General features: G+C 47.0%; 1 protein-coding gene across 1 annotated transcript in view; it reads right to left on the bottom strand.

Moving 5' to 3' along the window:
* Positions 1–533: 533 nt before the first annotated feature.
* Positions 534–18,983, bottom strand: part of LOC104131459 (protein kinase C eta type) — a gene marked incomplete at its 3' end in the record, with an annotated part of 143,989 nt that continues 125,539 nt past the window's right edge. The window contains exons 6-11 of the mRNA XM_035900171.1: positions 5,890–6,040; positions 5,039–5,073; positions 3,413–3,501; positions 1,891–1,941; positions 1,588–1,717; positions 534–661 (exon numbers count right to left, since the gene is read on the bottom strand). Of these exons, the coding sequence (XP_035756064.1) occupies positions 534–661; positions 1,588–1,717; positions 1,891–1,941; positions 3,413–3,501; positions 5,039–5,073; positions 5,890–6,040 (584 nt within the window). The remainder of the gene's footprint in view (positions 662–1,587; positions 1,718–1,890; positions 1,942–3,412; positions 3,502–5,038; positions 5,074–5,889; positions 6,041–18,983) is intronic.

Here is an 18,983-nt window from a genome sequence, read left to right as displayed (position 1 = left end):
CAGATTTTAGCTGGGGAAACTGTAGTGAAGAGTGAAACAGTTTCCCCAAAATCACTCAGAAAAACAAAGCAGGGAAGACAACCTAGGCCTCTTGCTGAGCTCTTCTTATGCTCTGTTCCAACCCACATGTACAGCCAGTGCATTTGTGTTCATAGGAAATGTAAAAAAATGTATGGCATGAATTATATCGACCATTAATTATTTTGGGGTCTTATTCTCCTCTCATTCATGCCAAACAGATAAAGGAGTCAATGGAGTCACACCACTGTGAAACATAAGCAGACAACAAAGCAACACCTATAGACTAAAGCCTCCTTTGTGGTAAACCTGGATATAAGACATCCATTTTCCAGGTGGAGCCTTTGCTACAAGCCACAGACAGTAACACCCTACTCATGCAGTCCACCACCCAAACGCCATCTGCCATACCTGAGGTCTGACTTCTCCTGCACCCATATAAAGCCTCAGTTGTAAATGTTCTAAATAGAGGACACAAAAAAAAAAAAAAAAAAAAAAAAAAGAAAAAGACTCACCGAATTTGGGGAAATGCTTCCTGGTTGCAGACCCATGCATGCCAAGGTTTTAGCAAGCTCTGCTGAGTTCACCCCACAGTTCGGTGCAACATTGGCTTGGCATCGGATGTGGACGTTCATTTTACAGACTGACCAGGGTGATGGTAGAGATGGAAATTAAAAGCAAAGGAACAATTAAAATAACTTGGAGGGATTTACTGCTGAGAAATAATTTAGCAATTCTGCTAAAGGAAACATACCCATCTGGATCTACCTTGTGTCTTTAAACTAAAGGATTTTTGCCACTGATCTCAGCAGAAATAAGATTAGGACTCTCATAAGAGAAGAAACTCCTGAAAATCAGGAATATACCCCAAACTCTCTAAGGAGGATGCCACATTGCCTGAAGTTATGCATAAGCACGTTTGTCAGGTATACAAATATGCGGCTATGCCTGCAGGTAAAATTAGGATTTATAATGCCACAGAACTCACAAAAAACTTCCCCTGCATTTGCAGGTATCCAATTTTAAAGATATATTCTTCAGTGGGAAACTAAAATCTTTCTTGATCTCATGTGTGGAGACACATACACCCTCTTGTGGGAGATGAAGGCAAATGGAAACTCTTTATTACCCATATGATTTCACAGTCTGGATCAGTGAAACAAAACCATAACACCAGGACATGCTCTGTCATCAATTAACAGTATGACAGACAAGGGCAGTCAACCTAAAGCAATGACCTTTTTTTCCCCTCGGATGCCTTTTCATTGCCTTATCTCATTAGCTGAGGAAAAGCTTTCGGCTAAAGGCAAAAATGAACGCAGGAAGCAGTGATACCCAAGAATATTTTCAAGAATGCCAGTTAAACAAAGCTGTGCTGAGAGTGCAAAGTAGAGTCCCTCTGGAAGCCTGAGCTTAAAAAGTAGATCAGTGTTTTTCTTAACTGTTGCAAAGATGAATATTCATTGCTCGGCTTTCTCTTGAAAGTTGCACAAATCAAGCCCACACAGTGCATCAAGAGTCTAAAAATATGTGTATTTTGTGAAAAAGCAACAGTAAGAAGCTGCTCACTTTTACACTGCAGGCCCTGTCGCATGATTCCCCAGAGCAAGGAGCCACAGTGGTCGCAGAAGGTCGGGACTTTGTAGTTGTGGACGCTGAACTTATGAGGAATGTTGATACCAAACCTCTGTTCAGTCACCTGAGGCACCAAAAGAAAAGCACATATTTAAAATTCAAATACATATATGTAAGTTGATGTTCATTGACATACAGGCATTTAAGTGCAAAAGTATGAAAACAATTCCAACTCAGAAAATGTCCCAATCCATCACCTCACTGAGGTTTACTGCAAGGGAACATGGAGCGACCAACCTCACCTGCTGCGAGCCCGCTCTGGTTTCCTTGCTGGTCAGGCTGGACTACCTGACAAAGCAGATTTCAAAAAGGGTTGCCTGGCTAATTTTAAATTCTTAAAACCAAGTTTGAATTAGAAGTGTGGATTACCTCATCACAAACCTATCACGCTCAAATGCCGCATATAAATTACATTAGCTATGGCATTTTGTAGCTAAGCAGTTTTCAAATTATTAACTTGTATACTATATGCAAACATGTAACTTTAGGTCAAAGTCTTGATTTTATTAAATTTAGTATAGAATAGTTCTCCCAGCTCCTCCTAATATTCTCATTCCTCTTCTCACCCTCCTTGTTATTAACAGTCTTTCATTTCAGGCCCACATTTTGCTTTATCGCTTGCTCTCATCCGCCTTTTTAACCTTGTTCTTCTCCAACTGTGAATCATGCAGATCTCAAAGACACCTTAGAAAATAAACGTTAGATCATCTGAAGAAACCCACTCCCATTGAACCTCTTCATTACTTTCCATTTTGTGTCTCAACATGCAGATCCTGGAGGACTGAGGGGCAACCCACAACTTCACAAAGGGAAGTCCAGGGTGCGACTGAAATAGTGAGTTTAAAGTGAGTGGTGCCTCCTCACCTTTGCCTTCTTTTAAAGTAGCTTAGAGGTGTTACAAACACGTCACAATCCTAAAAGAGGGGTGAGGAGACTCAGTGTTTAACTTGCACTTTAGCCTTAAGCATTTTAACTTATTTTCATTTGGTTTGGCAAGGGGTCATTTCAAGAAGTCTAGCTCAGCAGTTCAGAGGCAAGAAATAACGAGCCAAGGCAATTGCTTATCTGCACTGCAAAGAAGGTTTCTGCATGGCACACAATACAGACCTACCTCCCAATTAAAAATATTTCAACTGAATTTTCCTCAAACAGCTATTAAATAATTTCCAGTTACAGAAATGAGACATGCAACATACAGGGCAGTTTTAGGTGGGGATGTTACTCCAGCCAAATACAGCCAAAACTAGCAAGAAAGAAAACCTTCAGAAACATAAGTTACGCAAGGATTCTTTATTACAACATAAATAATTTTATAGAGTAAAGGTGTGGAGCAATGACTAAGTGAGCACTTTAAATTACCAGAAAAGAAAAAAAGAGGCATCACAAAGACCAGTGGTTAGATTTTAAAGCCAGAGAAATCCGCATTAAGAACTGGGCACCAAATTTTCATGGCAACACGGTTAATCATGAAAGAAAATTACCAAGAAAAACAGCGGATATGCTATTTCTTGTTGTCTTCCAATGAAGACACCATGCCTTCCTAAACTATGTGCTGGTCCAACCAGTTACTGGAATTAACAGAAGAACAACCAGATGATATTGCATGGCCTTTACCCATGTCCCTATCGCTCTTCCTCACTTTAAAATCTATGAATAAAGACAACACAGAGCAAATTCTATGACAGGACAACCCCCAGCAACCCAGAAAACCTCAGGATTCACAAATTACGATGACCCAAAATAACCACCATGACTTTACCTTGAGATCGGTCTTGTTAGTATTGTTTTGGCACGTGCAAGCTGTGACAATTAGATGATGGCAGCGCTTGTGTACAACACAGGTGCATACTAGGAAATAAAAGAGGCATGCTGAAAAGAGCTGTTGAAAGACTCGGAACACATCAACCTATCAGCTGGGTGCTTTAAGGCTCAGCTATATCATCAGGGCACAGTAAAGATGTGAAAAAATAATCGGTGGCTTGGAATCGTCAAAAGCTTGTAACAGACCTGGAGACACATCTCCAACCCATTGCAACAGAAATTCCGCACTGGATCATTCACACAGCCTAGAAAACAGCTGCCTATATAAAATATGGGTGATGCCCACAGAAATAACAGTGTAACTCCACAAATGTCTAAAAAATGCTATTGAAATTATCCTGTGGAGAGCATTTCTCACAACATACACAAATAATGTTAGAGAACACAGGTCTAAGATGTCAAAAGCCATCCCTACATCTCAGTGGCATAGTGTCTCTTACACCGGATACCCAAGTGAGTCCTGCCCAGGTTAGTTTGTCATTAAGGCTCGATGCAACGCTTGGATCTGGGGAGCTGGGTAATAACTGCAGCAGAATGGTGCTGTGCCCAGGCTAATTAGCTAGTCCCCATCAAGAGGGCTAATCAGCCCTAAAGCAGAGTTGGGTTCTCTCCAGGTCTGAAGGTGGCTTGGCTGGAATGAACTTGGATCCCTCCACTCCATAACCCAGCGTGCACTGCAGACACCACCAAGAGCCATAGCTACTGTCTACGTAAGGACATTTTTGTAATGGAAGCTGTAGGTTGCAGATGTGTTGCAGGGTCCCACACTATTCTGTTCATTGCTGACTCAAGCTTGCACTCACATAAGGGTCTATCAATAACATTCACTTTCACCCAGAAATTTTATGCAGGTTATCCGTTTTGTTTACATGTAGCTTCCTATCATATGAGGACATCAGTGCCCTATTATATTGCACAAGAAACAGGCTGTGTTAGAAGGCTATACCGAGTGACCACACACCTGTGAGGCAAGAAATAAAATAATAAAATAAAATAAAATAAATATCCTACCATAGAAAAAGGGAAAGGAAGAACACTAATTAAGTGCCGACAAGCACTGCATACATCTATACAGCCATTCAGCCAAAACATGCATTCAGACAAAAGTGCTGCGCCAGCCCACAAGGCTGCCCTTTGAAGTCACATCCCTAGTTTCACTTTGTTGAGCTACATAGGTGGAGAAAGGAAGAGGGTGGCCATTCCAGCAGGATCCTTTGTGTTCCAGTACCAGCTGAACACTGTCCTGAAGGGACCCCGGATCTCTCAAGCCAAGCTGGGTGTTGCATGTACTCAGCAACTCAGTGGGTCTGCACAGGAGGAACACTGCGGGTGAAACGCAGCAGCCGGACCCCTGGGTGTTTGCACGAATGTAGGCGGCTGCTCCTGCGTGCATGCACGCCGTCAGCCTGACGGCTGCTCGAATGCACAGTTTTGGCTAGCTGGGGAGGAAGAGGAGTGGTGACTTCAGAGGAGCTTGTAACCACAGGATGTCCCAGCAGCAGAGGAGAGTGCCTCTGAGACAGCACACCCTACGCACGCACTGTGCAGGAGCAGAGCACCTTACCTTGGCACTGGTATCCCTGCTTCCCAAACACGCCCCTGTTCAAGACAAAATATGAACGTAATTCAACATCAGAAAGCCTGTCTTCTTGCAGATCGTTCACAGAAGAGAGGGCCAAAATGCAAGAAGATCCCAAAATGACCACATCCCCAGGGCAAAACTGCCCAGCAATAATGGTGCAGTTCAGCACAGGGGTGTGAGAGTGTAACGAAGCGCTGCAAGGGCCGCAGCTTACAGGACAGGCTGTCAGCATGTGTGTTATGCCCCCTCACTCTAATTTCTGAAATACCTCACTTTATTGCAACACACACCACATTTATTAGACTGATCCCAGCAGCCCACACCCTGTTATTATCTCTCCCACTCCACACTCTTTTGAGACATACCTTAAGTTTTTCTGCCTACTCCCCCACATGTATCACTCCACACCTCACACCTCTGATGGTTTTTCTGTTCTCAGGCATTTTCTCTTGTCTTTCAAGCAACTGTTTTTTCTCAGTGTCATCTCAAAGCTCCAGTCAAGTTAGTATATGGGGTCTTTCTCCAGATTGCTTGGGTTACTTTTTTCCTCCCTGAAGTAATATCCACGCTCACAAGCGAGGGACACTGCCCCATCCCCACACCCTCCCAGTTTGCTTCCAGCATCCTAGACACACATCACCTCTGGCCTCTCTGCAGCAGACTCCAGTTTGCAGCATAAATGTACCCTGCTAAACCTGATGGCCAAGGGGAGTCACATTGGTGGCCCTTGGTGAAGTGCTGAGTGACTGATTCAGGATCAGGGGGTGGCATGTCAGTCCCCAAAATGCAAAGGGATGGGAAGCTGCGCACCACCGCGTTCCAGCCGTTCTTACCAGATGAACTCCCTGCAGTGTGAGCAGTACGTAGGCTGTCGCAGGTAAGTTGCCATGAATTTGTGCCCGTTAACCTGATGCACTCGCCTTCGCATCGCCCGCTGGCGTTTCCGAGTGAGGTTCTTAAAAATTCGATCCCTCTGGAGGGTGCCTGTGTAGAGGAAAAAAGAAAATTTTACATGATCATGCACAGGTATTGCTCCTGGTTTTGCTAAGGCACAAAATGCTGTCAAAGACCACCGATTATATGCCTGGTTTAGAAGTCAGGGGACCAGACTCTAGAACAAGGAAAACATCTGGGACAGGCAACGGAGAAGTTAATTGCAGAGGTCCCTTTAGCTCAAAATTATGTTCTTCATCTAGAAATAACTGCCTCTTCCCATCTTACTCTCATTCCTCTCCCATGTTGAGACATGCCGCTAACCATTAATTCACAGGGTCTAAACAGACCAGAAGCTCAGGGCTAATGAGTTATTATAACTCACAGCTTTTTGGGCAGTAACTCCTGAAAACATGACTCTGTGCAACCAACTGACCAGCCCCCGGGGCAGCACCCCGCTCGCCATGCCAAAGTGATGCCTTGCTCGGGGAACGGTGTTTATCCGCTTTCTCATGCTACACTTCAGTATCACCATTTGTAGCCATTTTGCTTCCTGTATTGAATAAAAAGGCACAGTTTATTGTTCAAGGACTGTTTGTTGTTTGATATGTGCCACTCTCAGCTTTTTTAAAGGGCTCATTTTCCAAAGGGTAGATAATATTCTGAAGTCCTGAGAAGCAAGCATCCTGGCATCCAAATCTGAATTGTCCCCAAAAATTTATTTTTTTTTTTTTTTTTTTTTACTGGGTTTAGTTCAGCCATATAAGCATTTCCTAGCAAAGCTCAATTGGCACAAAACAAGCCACTCCTAAAAGGCAGAACTGAGCTCTAGATCAAGCAAGCCATTCCCATACAGCAGCAGCCATCTGACTTGCAAATCAGAGCCAGCTGGTCCCCGGGGTCCCTGCACAGACCAGGTCAGACTCAGCTGAGCTTCCCAGATCAAAGCCTCATCTGGGGCACACTCGCCTCAGAACAAAGAAATTAAATTTGCAGTTTCCAAGTTAGATGCTTTCTGAAGGATAGGATCAGGCCCTGCTAACAAGTGCATTTGGGGGACACACAGTGGAGTCTACTAGAGGGGACTGCGACCAACGCATGTACCTGGGACTCTCGTTTTGAGCGCAGACTGGATGCAAGACAAACGCCAGCTATTGCCAAAGCCTCCGCATGGATGTAATGACACAGGAAGGGACGGGCAGTCTGTGAACTTCCCACCCATCAGATCACCCCGGAGCAGTGGATCGGCAGCAGCACCCAAACACAGCTGTTACCCTACCACTTCATTTACCCCTAAAAAAGGGGCAGAGCATTTCCCTGCTTTCAACTGGCTTTGTTGATTAACCGCTGGGGGGCAAAAAAAAAAAAAAAAAAAAAAAAAAAGGGAAAAAGCTGTCAACCTGATCAAGGCTTGAAATGCAAGTGTCCCACATCACAGGCATATTTCCCAGCCCTCTTTGTAGGAGTGGAGATAAGGGAAGCCATCCTGTCAGTACTGAACCCAGCCACTTCAAAGGGCTGCAAGCCACACAATGTATTCCTCTCCATACTCTTGCCACACAGGTTTAGAAGCAAAGCCAGGCATAAAGCTCACGGGTTGTTTCTTTTTTTTTTTCTGCTTTGTTCTCCCAGCCATTTGTGTATGCATCCCCTCCACAGACACTAATGGAAACCTCCAAGCCGATGGCATAACTGCGACACAGAGCACGGCCTGACTTTAAGGCAGCTTGGATTTATTTTTAAAATGGAAGCGCACACTATAAATTACGATTTTCCCATTAAAACACAAAAAAGGATGTGGTAGGGCTGATCCAAGCACTTAACAGAAACTGCAGAGCTTCAAGCAGCTGGGCAGAGCGACAGGCGCAGAAAAGCCTGCCTTTCTAGGGAAGCACTTAAACGTGTGTTTAATTCTCACTGAAGTCAACAGGACTCAGGGGACCACAGGAATTGCCAGACTGAATCAGAACATTGGTCCATCAAGTTCAGCATCCTGCCTCTGTCAGTGGGCAACCAGAAACACATGACAGCAAGATGGAGGAACCCTGCAGCTGGGAGATAATTTGCCTCTTTCCCACACACAAGATGTCATTTTGATCTCCAGAAGTGAGAGCTGATGTGCAGAGGTTTAATATCCCTTCCAAACACTCAATCATCACTGCACAATTTCAATAGCCATGTTATCCACCATAGGAAATGCAGACGAGAAGAACTTCAAGAGGTCAACCAGTTCATCCTTCTTCCCCAGAAGAAAGATCAAGAGCCAGTTGCTTCACTGAGCCCAAGCCTCCTGCAGCTTCATGTGAGAATTAACAACAACAACAAAGTCCTTACAGTATTACAGAATTTGCCCACCTTTAAATTCAAAAGGACATCTCCTTGATCTAGGTTTAAGCATATGCTTAAGTATTTTCCTGGATTGGGGCCAAACATCTCAACTGGCAAAGGATCCTGCCTTGGCACTCAGCATGTACAGGAGAACTTCCAAGGCATGGTAAGGGAAGAGCAGGGTTTGTAAGTGGGTGATGAACATGTAAGTAAATCACCTAAAGAAAAAAATCCAGTTACCAGCTTCATACCAGCTGCTCCATTAGAAGCCCAGCAGCTGATGACCTTTAAGTTCATGCACTCACATTTACCAAAATTTAAGAGAATATGTTCCCTATTTAGCTCATGTAGTTTTTGGTTTTGTTACGGTTCCCTTCAAGGATCAGCATGGGGTAATTTCCCTCCTGTTGCTCTCCCATGCAGCGAGAAGCCCACATGCAGCCAAGAGCAAACCAGCCCTTTGCACCAGGAATAGGGGACGCCTGAAAGTGGCCTGCAAAGCCACCAAGTGGGACACTGCTGTACATCCCTGTGGTTTGTCTGCCTCCAGAGAGACCGCAATTCTGAAATGGTCCAGGAAGGCCAAATAAGGTCAGGCATTCGTGTTTTCGTGGGTGGTAGGGGAAGTCTCCATGCTGCCTGCATTGGTGGATCCACCCATGGCCAACCTTGAGCCTTCTTTGAGCTGTACTTGGCCTCCATCTCCTGCTCTCCAGCAATCAGTATCTCATATGCAGCGTGGCAACTTCCATCTTACAGACACACTTTTCATTAAAAGACGTCACAAATTCTTTCTCTCTTTTTTTAAAGCATCATTCATATTTAAAACATTCCTCAAATCTCATGTTTTCCCACATGACTTCGCTGCATTACCCTGCCAATTTCTCCAGATGCTGCATATCCTCATCCATGCTTATATTCACCTCACACTACGTTATAACAAATCTAAGCATTACTAAGCAGAAAACTGACTTCAGCGAGGCCTGGATTACTTTTAATACACCATCAGCTCCTCTGGGTACTGCTCTTCCCATTACCCAATGCCATCTCAAGCAAAAAGGAGAGGGAGAGCATGGCACAACGTCAGCTACACCTCGGGCTCGGGTATAGCTGCAGGAGACCATCCGCCACGTGATCTAGTGGATCTACATATACAACCACATCCCACAGAATAAATCCTTCTTTCAGAGGACTTGGGCGCTCACCCATCCCATGCACCACACCACAGAGCAGGCAAGTTCAACCCTCCAACAAGGCGCAAGTGATTTTGAAATGGTGGAACGTGTCGCTCCCAAAACCACCTTCTTCCTAACGACCAGCCTCTCCAACCAGCAAGACGACAGTCCCTCAGCTCATACCCATCACAGCTGCTGAACGGCTCCCAGCACCGCTGGGCGAGAGGTTGCATGCAGAAGCCACCAACACAGCATTCAAGTCTATTAGTGGGCAGGGTGGCCAACGCAGCAGCCCCTCGGGCCTCTCGCCTTTAGTGTCAGAGGATGTAAAGTCATCATAGACATTTTCCCCGCTCATGTCCTGCGTCCTGGCCAGTTTCCTATAGAATATGTATTTTCCTTCTGCATGCAGAGAGCATTTTACAAAACAAGCAGCTCTAGACCACTTTAGGAGACCCAGACTTCTAAAAGCCTCTAATCTCTGGTAAAGCAACAACCACCGTGAATGATTCAAATGTCCAAAAGACTGCTATAAAAACAAGCATGTAATTGCTCAGTGAAGGGAGTTGTCCACATCCATGGTTAAATTTGGACATCTGTAACTATGGGGTATTTACTGTGCCTGGCTATGCGCAAAAGTAACTACAAAGTTCAATACTAAAAAGCCTCTTCCCCTTTCCTCCTCTCCACTCATGCCTAACACGTGTTTATGGCAGTGGAAATTATGCATGCAGAGGGAGAGGAGAATAAATAACTCACCGAGTCATCTGAGGACATCTGCACGCACCGCTCGGCAGCCCCGCTGCACTGCCCTGCCTGCCCCCGAGTCTACCTGAGCCCCTCCTTCCTGGCCAGACATCCCCCCGTTCTCTCCCCCCCATCTTTTTTTATTCCGGGGGGTAATTTCAGTGAAGTCCTTACAGTGGTGGCGTAACTACAGCAGTACGGCAAGAGGAAGAGCTGCAGGATGAAGTGCTGTGCGTGTAGCTGTTTGCCTCGAGCAGTTAAAGCCTGTCAGGTCTCATCTATGGGAAATCAATCTCACCCTCATGCTATCAACCGCTGCTATAACGCTGGCAGGACAAGGTCGTTCAGGTACGTCCCGATACGTGACGTTTTCTAGTGTTGCATCCCTGCATACATCAATAGAATTTTCCTTGGCAAGAAATAACAATATTCAAAAAGCAATGTAGAAAGCCTTAAAGCAATAATGCTAACAGATTAAAACTTAATTAAGCCTTTTTTTATTAGTAGCAGTAACAGCATACGTGTTTCCCTAAGTTCCCCTGGGAGCACTGAAAGCACGACCCCGTTGCACCAAGTGATACCGGGGCGCGGAGCAGAGCCCAACCACTGAACTTCACATCAGACCATAAAAAGCAAGAGAGCTGATGGACAGACCCCTCGCCTCTCACAAGCACCGCAGCGCTGAACAACCATTTTGGATCAGGCTAAACGCCCTTACGGTGAGTTGCAATGGGTGCTCTAGGAAAAAATATAAAACCAAATCAAGTAAACAAGGGGGAATGAATACACTCCCCCACCTCTTCTAGCCATCAGTATGGAGGTGTTCTCCCAATATTTACCTAACAGCGGGCTTCCTCACATCTACAGAATATAAACAGAGGCTAAACCAAAATAAACCAAAATGAACCAAGATGTTTATTTTCCAAGACGGAAAACACATATCCTATGACAAAAACCCCTTACAAAGGCTTGGTATCTTTTAACCAGTAGTTTTATCATCATAAACCTGTGGATGGTCAAAACCACAGGAAGCCTTACTAATTAAAACATTATATACACAACACAGTGTTGAAGAAGGGGCTGACAGCCTGGCTCTGGAAAGGGAAAAGGATTTAAAGGCTACGACCCAAAGTGGTATTTCCATTGCTGACTGCTCTGCTTCCCTAGTATTAACACTGCAGAGCGAAAACCTTTCTTTTCCTAACTACTGCAAAGTTTGCTCTTCAGTTCCCCTCAAAAGCCACTTGGGCGCATGAATCGGCCAGCTGGAGAACAGCCACATCCGCACAGATCGTTCTTAACCGCACGGGGCTTCTCCTCCACTTCACCTCCATTGAAGTTTCTGTCCTTCTGCTGCTTTTGCCAGTCTGTGCACGAAACCAGATCGGTTCAAATCCCAGGAGAGGGTCATTGCAAAGCAAGCATGTGGCACATCAAACACAGGCTGGGACCTAGGTTTGATCCAGCTGCCATTTTCCCCTCTGCAACTGGGTGAAGTTTTGTACGAAGACCACAGAAGGAGCCAGCTAGTGCTCCAGGTCTACTAGGACTTGACAGAAAACCCATGTTATCAGGCAGTTCAATTTTTAAGATGCCAACCCATCAAGGGAAAAGGAACAACAATACTCTGACCCCCAAAAAATTAAGAATTTTCCCACTCATGAGTATGAAATGGCATTATCAGCAGTCTTAGAAATGCAAAACCATGTAATCATCCCTGCATCAAATCACACAGAACTTTGCACTCGAGGCAAGGTCTCTGTTTCTCGTCCAAGTGCTGAAGTAGGGCAGATCCATGTTCCTTGTTTTCCTGCCAGGTCTAGGACATAAATTCATCTCAGCTCTCAATGATTTAGCAGCATTTGAGTGCTGAGGCTGAATGATGATGTTTTAGCGTGGCAGCAGTGACAACAGGATCAATGAGGTTCACACAACGATATTACTGAGCATGACAGCGCTCAGCTATTGCTACAGAAGCCCATCACAGGCTTGTTTCTAGAATTACACAATGACGCCAAAGCTCTAGTGGCACCAGTAGATGAGATAGCAAAGCTGAGCAGACACGTCTCCATGTTCCCCAGGCTTTACCCACTACAGCTCTGCTCCATCCATCACTGCTAACCCCACCATTCACCTCAGTGGTGTGGAACTGGGGTCCAGGACCTTTTGGGTTTTCTGCACTCACAGTCTCCTGCACTTGGATGCAGCAGTGCCAGGGATGGCAGGACCACTCTGCAGAGCTGGTGTGACCAGTACGTGGCTGCTGGGAGCTGTCCTCATGTGCAGGAGGGGAGAAGGCTGCAAAACCAGAGAGTAGAGCCCAGTGCTGGGGCTGATGGAGGAATAGCTGCTTTTTTATCTGTTTGCATAAGGTCTGTGAGAACATGGAAGAGGAGGAAGAAGGTGGCTTGAGAAACTCTTAAAACAAGTATTCTGCTGCTGCTTTGAGTCTACCGACCAGTTATGAATACCACACAGGTTATTTTGCATAGAGTTTTAAATCATGATTGCCACACAGGTTTTCAGACATGCACGGGGCGGCTCAAAAATATTGTTCTCCACATCTGCTTTTACAAGTTATTTCTGGGAAAATTTTTTTAGACAGCTGCTTGTGGACAGCAGCTGTGAAGCAAGGCTCTGCAGCGTGTTGCGCAAGGCTGAAAAATAGGACTGGGAAAGCCTTTCCATTCATTTCTGTAGTGAGTAACAATGAACTGAGCAAATGGGATACTGAGGATAACAAAAGATTTCAGCAAGCATGAGCAACCCCATGCCATAAGGTTCTCAGAGATCGTTGAGTGCCAGCCCATTTGTGCTCTCCAGGCCACAGGCTGCAGAGATGCTGCTGGCTGCCAAGGAGGATGTGTTTGAAGGCAAAAGCCACTTCCCTGCCCTTCCCTCTCCCTTCTCTTTACAGCCAAGCCGCTGTGAGAGAAGGAAGGGGACAGCCCCGTTTTTCACCCTGTGCTTGTTTCTCTGCTAAGAGTGAGAAAGGTTTTACCTTGCGCTCCATTTTATCATTCCATCTCCGCAGGTTTTTGCATTCGTTTGGAGACGGTAACCTCATGATACTTCTGTTTGCCAGAGAGACCAGGCTGCGGTGATAACGGCAGAGAACTGTCTCAGCTTGCACAAAGAGGAGATGCCAGGAGAGAAGGATTTTGTTTAAAGTTAGAGGACCTGGGGGAGACAGCAGAAACCTGAGAACCAAACTGAGTCCTTCAGAGCCCCAGACTGGCGCTGTAACTGGAAGGCCACCTTGTATCCGTCCCATGCCCAGCAGCAGACACACGATACCCACACAGTTTGGAAAAGCAAGATAAATTAGTCAGGTCGTATCCAGCAAGTTAACAGACACATGCTTGCCTCTGGCTGTGCTTGAACATGGTCTTCCAGCAGCAGCAGAGGTCCAAAAAGACACCCCAGCCCCACTGCTCCCTCCTTGTGATGGATTCCCCTCCTTACCATCTCAGACCTGCTGGCATGACTCCATCTGCAACCGCTCCATAACCCACCCCTGTCATGTTGCTCTGGGGTAAGAACAGACAAAGCAAATCCAGGAAACCCTATTGTTAAAAATTTAAGTTGACCCACACAAAGAGTGCAAAACAAGCAGGAATAACCCCCTCCCCTCCTCAGCTGCAGGCGGAACAGCACATCTGCTTGCAGTCTCAATTTTATCATAAGATGGGGACAATTCTCCTCCTAAAAGATGTGCAAATAATACCAGTACCTCATACTTCTTACTGCATCGCTCATTAAAGCCTTAATGAACCGATTCCTCTCCCTCCTCCCCTCACCAATTATAATCATTATTATTTCCTTGTGCTTAGGCAAGTGAATTTCCATTGTAAAACCCCCTGTTAGTCCTTCCCACCTATTAAACTCAAGAGAAAAATGTTGAGATGTGATTTATTAGGGAAGGAAACCATTTAAATACATTATTCATTAAAAACAGGAAAATAAAACTAACATAGCAACTTTGATCTTTTCCATGATTAATTCATGCACCAGAAGCCCTCTGCGCCGTAAGTTTTAGAAGATTTCAAACTCCGCCGGCTACAGAGCAGAAGCAGCACTAACGGAGTGGCAGCATTTATAGGTCAAAGCTACCAGCGCTTGTGCAAAATCCTTGAGAAAAGCAGAACTGGCAGGCTTGGCAAACAGCGGGGAGATCCCGGACTTTCCCCTGCTCCCGACGCCTCGGGGCTCATGCGTGTTGTAACCATCAGCAACTCGCACGCCCGTAGGTGGCTGTGTAGTAGGTATCACAACATGCTATTAGGAGGCCCTACCCACACAGGGAAGCACGAGCTCCAAGTTAAACCTATTTTTAACCAGATGCAGTTTAAAGCCATCTTTAAGTGGATGCTCTGGGGACATCTTTCTTTGGGGCTACGTGGCCAACTTCAGAATTAAAATCGTCCGCTTTGGTATTAAAACCAGAGTGTCCACACGAGGTTTAACAATCAGCTAAATCTGCTTAAAATTCATGCCTTTAAGTTTAAGCAGTGCAGCTTTTCCAGAGACACGGGCTTAACATCTGTCTCAAAGGAGCGCCAGGAAAATATTCTTTATGTAATGTGAGACAAAATGCATAAAAACCCCAGGATCAACAGAAAGCCAGTTGAAACGGGACTATCAAGCAGCTTGTATCCAGAAGGACCCACAGTTTTGCAGCAATTCCACAAATGGCAACCACGTTCCTCAACGTGGCAGCCATCCCTAGGACAAAACCTCAAGCCTTCCTCACCAGGGGCACTGCACCTTTCAGCGGGAAAGCAAATTGTAACGCAAAGCGCAACTGGAATCTAGTCAGAAACAGATTAATTGGGAGAGCTAATTAAGTAGGAGAAATTAAACACTCCCCTTTTTCTGCTGTTGAGGCCTCCAGCTGCTGTTGTGCGATGCCTCAGCCTTTCCCCAGTCCCTGCAGGTCCCCTCGTCTTCTGCTCACCTGGGAGGATGACCAATCCCTGAATCACCTCCCTGCAACACCTGGATTCTCCTGGTCAACTGGTCACCCAGCAGTTGCACGGACCCAGCCCAAGTGGTCTGGCCGCATACTCAGCTCTGATTACGCAGCTGATCCCCAGTACTCTTGAGATTTCCATGTGGCAGCTTGCTAATAAGTTGTCTAATTGCAACAGCCTTAAAAAGCAGGTTGTTTACCATGTCGCTCTCCCACGCAGATTCCCACACACCATGGGGTGAGCAAGACACTGCGGCTCCAAAGCATCTGTCCAAAAAAATACATTCAGCCCCTCATATTCCAAACTTATTGCTACTGTGAAGATATCTGCCAAAAACCAGCACCTCTTCTCATTGCGACAGTCCCCAGTTCGGTAATGCAGCAAGGAAATACCCAGCGCTCAAGCCCAAGTGCCAGCAATCGCACTTGGCTTCATCACACAGCCCATCCTAAAACGCTTTGGCAGATGGCACGGACCATTACTGCTCTGCCACGCACCGCAGATTGTCATTAGTACTATTATTTCCCAGAGGGATTTCCCAAGGGCTGCAGGCCAGGAGGAGCGGCGTGTTCAGAAAACACAGCTGTCCCCGACAGCTTCCCATGCAGCTAACACAGCTAGACCTGATCCATCCCCCTTCCCCATCTCCTCCCCAACAGGTTTTCCACCCTGCAATACATATTTCTCAATTTCTGAGATACATTTCTGAGATTTCAAAAGCAGATGTCCCAAATCCATACAAACACAGCTTTAAAAACGCCGGGTGCCACACGGAGAGGGTGTTGCTTGCCCTTGGCTCAGGACCTCTTTATACATAGAGAGAGAGGGAAGGACCCTGCTGGTTTCACCAGCTCCGTAACGGCCACCAGGGCCACCAACCAAGTCTATTCTTGCAAATGGGTGGCCCTTTCCACCCAGTGTAAGAGCAGCAGTAATGAGTACGTGTCCTGCCCCCCCGCAGGCTCTCCCATCTCACTCCTCTCAATTAACGAACCAGCAGAGGTGGGTGAGTGGGAAGAAAGTCACCTTCTCCAACAGCTTGGGAGCGACACCTAAAACCTGCACCTCTTGTCATCTTTCTTCCCAGTCCCTCAATGGGGAAGGAACACATGTGGAGGGAACTTGTTTAGGCTCAAATGACGGGAGATGAAAGCCAGCCTGCAGTTTGACGCTCACAACCACCCTTACGCAGATTTAAGCGGTTCTCCCCCCATAGGGCACCCCGCCTTCCTTCCAACAGGGTCATTTTCCAGCCCGATCATTCCCAAATCTGGCTTGCCGTGCACCCCACAAACAGCTGCCTTGGCACGATGTGGGGTATGAAAGCAATCTGGGGGGAAAATCATCCAGACTTCGTCATGCCTTCTGTAGGGCCTGCGTCCCTAGCACCCCGGCTCCGCACCCCTCCTCCCAGCACAGCCTGGAGCCCCCCGTGCTGCCGGACCCAGCCCCATGTGCCGCCGCAAGGGACATGGGGTGCCTCGGCAGCCAAGGTGTGCCACAGCCCTCGTGGGCGAATTATCATCAGCCCTTCTGGAGGCCACATCGGAGCCTTCCTCCAAAGGACCTGCTTTTCTGGCCCCACCTCACGTTCACAAGCGAAATGCAGGACCACAGACAACACAGGTAAAAACGTGCGTAGGAGCAGACCGAGGCCCCAGATTCCTCACCCCCCGCTTAAGTACTCTGAGCTGGGCAGGCTGGAGAAGAAGCAGTTTTCTGCCTGATCTGCAAGTCTGTGTTGTGAACATATAGGAAGGACAAATTTTAAACACAAAAACTCAGCATTTCCTGGCTTTTGAGAGTTTGATTTTCTGACATCAGTGATATCCTCCAAATGAAAAGGTTTCTGTTTTTCAGACTACTTCCTAAGTTTTCCAAACAAAGAAAACTCTCACTGGAAATAAGTTCATCCACCGGAGCTGGAGCAGCCTTCCCCTTCCATGGCCCTGGTTCACCAGCAGGGCTGCAGCCTCCAACACGCAGCCCCAGGCAGAGAGGACAGCGCTAACAGGGAACGCTTCACAGACGAGGACTGTGCTCTGCTGTGCAGATACGGCACTAGCGACGGACACACGTGCTCAACAAGTTTGACAGCTAGACGGCAGAAAAGAGCTAGGATTCTGGGATTAAAAACTTGGTTCCAGATTCTAGCAAGAAATGGGCTTTGCTGGTCACAACTCCTCTGCTGCAGCTTTTCCTTGTCCTCTGCAGCTCCTCTACCATCCACCTGTCCACGTTCTCCCCTTCCCACCCAAAGGGTTAACCCTTTGAGTTTCTTTAAGCTCTTCTTCCTTACAGCTCCTGCCCATACCCACCCATCACCACTCCCCAGACCAGTCTCCTACTTCCTTCTCTCTCTCCTTGTATTTCTTCTCTGTCCTTCTTCCTTTCCCCTTCTCTTATGGCTCTATTCCTTCTCTGAGTGACTTTTCCCAGTGTTTTCGCTGTTCACTGTCCATGCCGCTTGTCCCAGCAGATGGGACATGGAGAGCAGGACATCCGCTCAGCCAGACCTCCTGCCTTCCTCCCTCCTCTGTGCCACCACCAGGATCCTCCTTCTGCCCCGCCGCAGCACCCCAAGCCAGCACTGAGCTCAACCAGAGGATGGATCTGGCCCAAAACCAACCCACACCCCTGCTCCAGATTTGCTCAGCTCCCCAGTCCAGCCAGTGGTGCAGAACTGGCCCCGTGCAAGGCCAGCCCAAGGGAAACCCAAGAGCATCCTGTTCAGACAGACAGATTTACCCTCAATTATGAAACCGCCTCAGTCCCGTATCTGCAACTACCAGCAATGTCGGCATTGCCAGGAGGAACAGTCACCGTGGTGGGTGGGAACCTGTTCAGTGCAGGTGGTGTCCACGGCCCTCAAAGCCACGCTGATCTCATGCAGTTTCTCCCAGATGATGACAAATGGGTAGATTTTCCCAAAGACAGCAGAAGGCAGACGGAGACGGCGGAGGCTCTCAGCCCTTCCGCTCCCTCCTCTGCCAAGCTTGAGGTCGCCCTGGCAAAACACCAGGATCTCTTCGCTCAAAGCTCTGTTTTGATTCAGCATCTCGTTCTAGAAAACAATCAAATCATTTCTGCTGAAGCACTCCAGAAAACAAGAAAGACCCAGCACTGAAGAACAGGAAACTCAGCATTTTATGCTGGGCACACTCAGGAACAACCCAAACCAGGGGCGTACAAATTGCAAGCCTCCGAAAGCACCACTAGAAGATGAGCTCTGCTTCCTTCAGCTCCATGCCAGCTCACCTGAGGCTGAAGACCCCGTTCTGCTTGGCTGTGAGTGAGATCTTGCCCCACTCTCGGGAGCTGCAGGAATCGACTGCCACAACATCCACAACGCGCAGCAGACCCTGGTCCTCCTCGTGCCTGCAGGGCCAGCGGGAACCTTGCCCCCTGCAAGTGCTAATGATGCATGAACACCTTCCAGGTAAATTGAGGTAATTAAGCACTGTGGCACAACAGCATCTTGTTACCTCATGCATCCTCTCATGCCGACAGGCCCAGCAGATCCGCTCACGCACCGAATCCAGCACTGCCCCATGGAGCAGCCAGGGGACGGGGACTTCTGGACGCCTGACAGACTGGGCTGCCAGACACCCAGACACAAGGAAAACCCTTGCCTGTGGTGGTAGCACCCAAATTAGGAGTCTCCTCCAGCAGGCAGAGTCAACAGACCTGGATATTAAATGGGACACAGCCTCATTTAGTAGTCAGTGCAGGTGAGGTTTTTAAAAAAAAAAAAAAAAAAAAAAAAAAGGG

The sequence above is a fragment of the Egretta garzetta genome, unplaced genomic scaffold (genome assembly GCF_000687185.1).
Source record: "Egretta garzetta isolate BGI_Z169 unplaced genomic scaffold, ASM68718v1 scaffold858, whole genome shotgun sequence".
NCBI lineage: Eukaryota > Metazoa > Chordata > Aves > Pelecaniformes > Ardeidae > Egretta > Egretta garzetta.
Note: the sequence above shows the minus strand (reverse complement) of the source record. Positions and strands in the feature narration are given on the sequence as shown.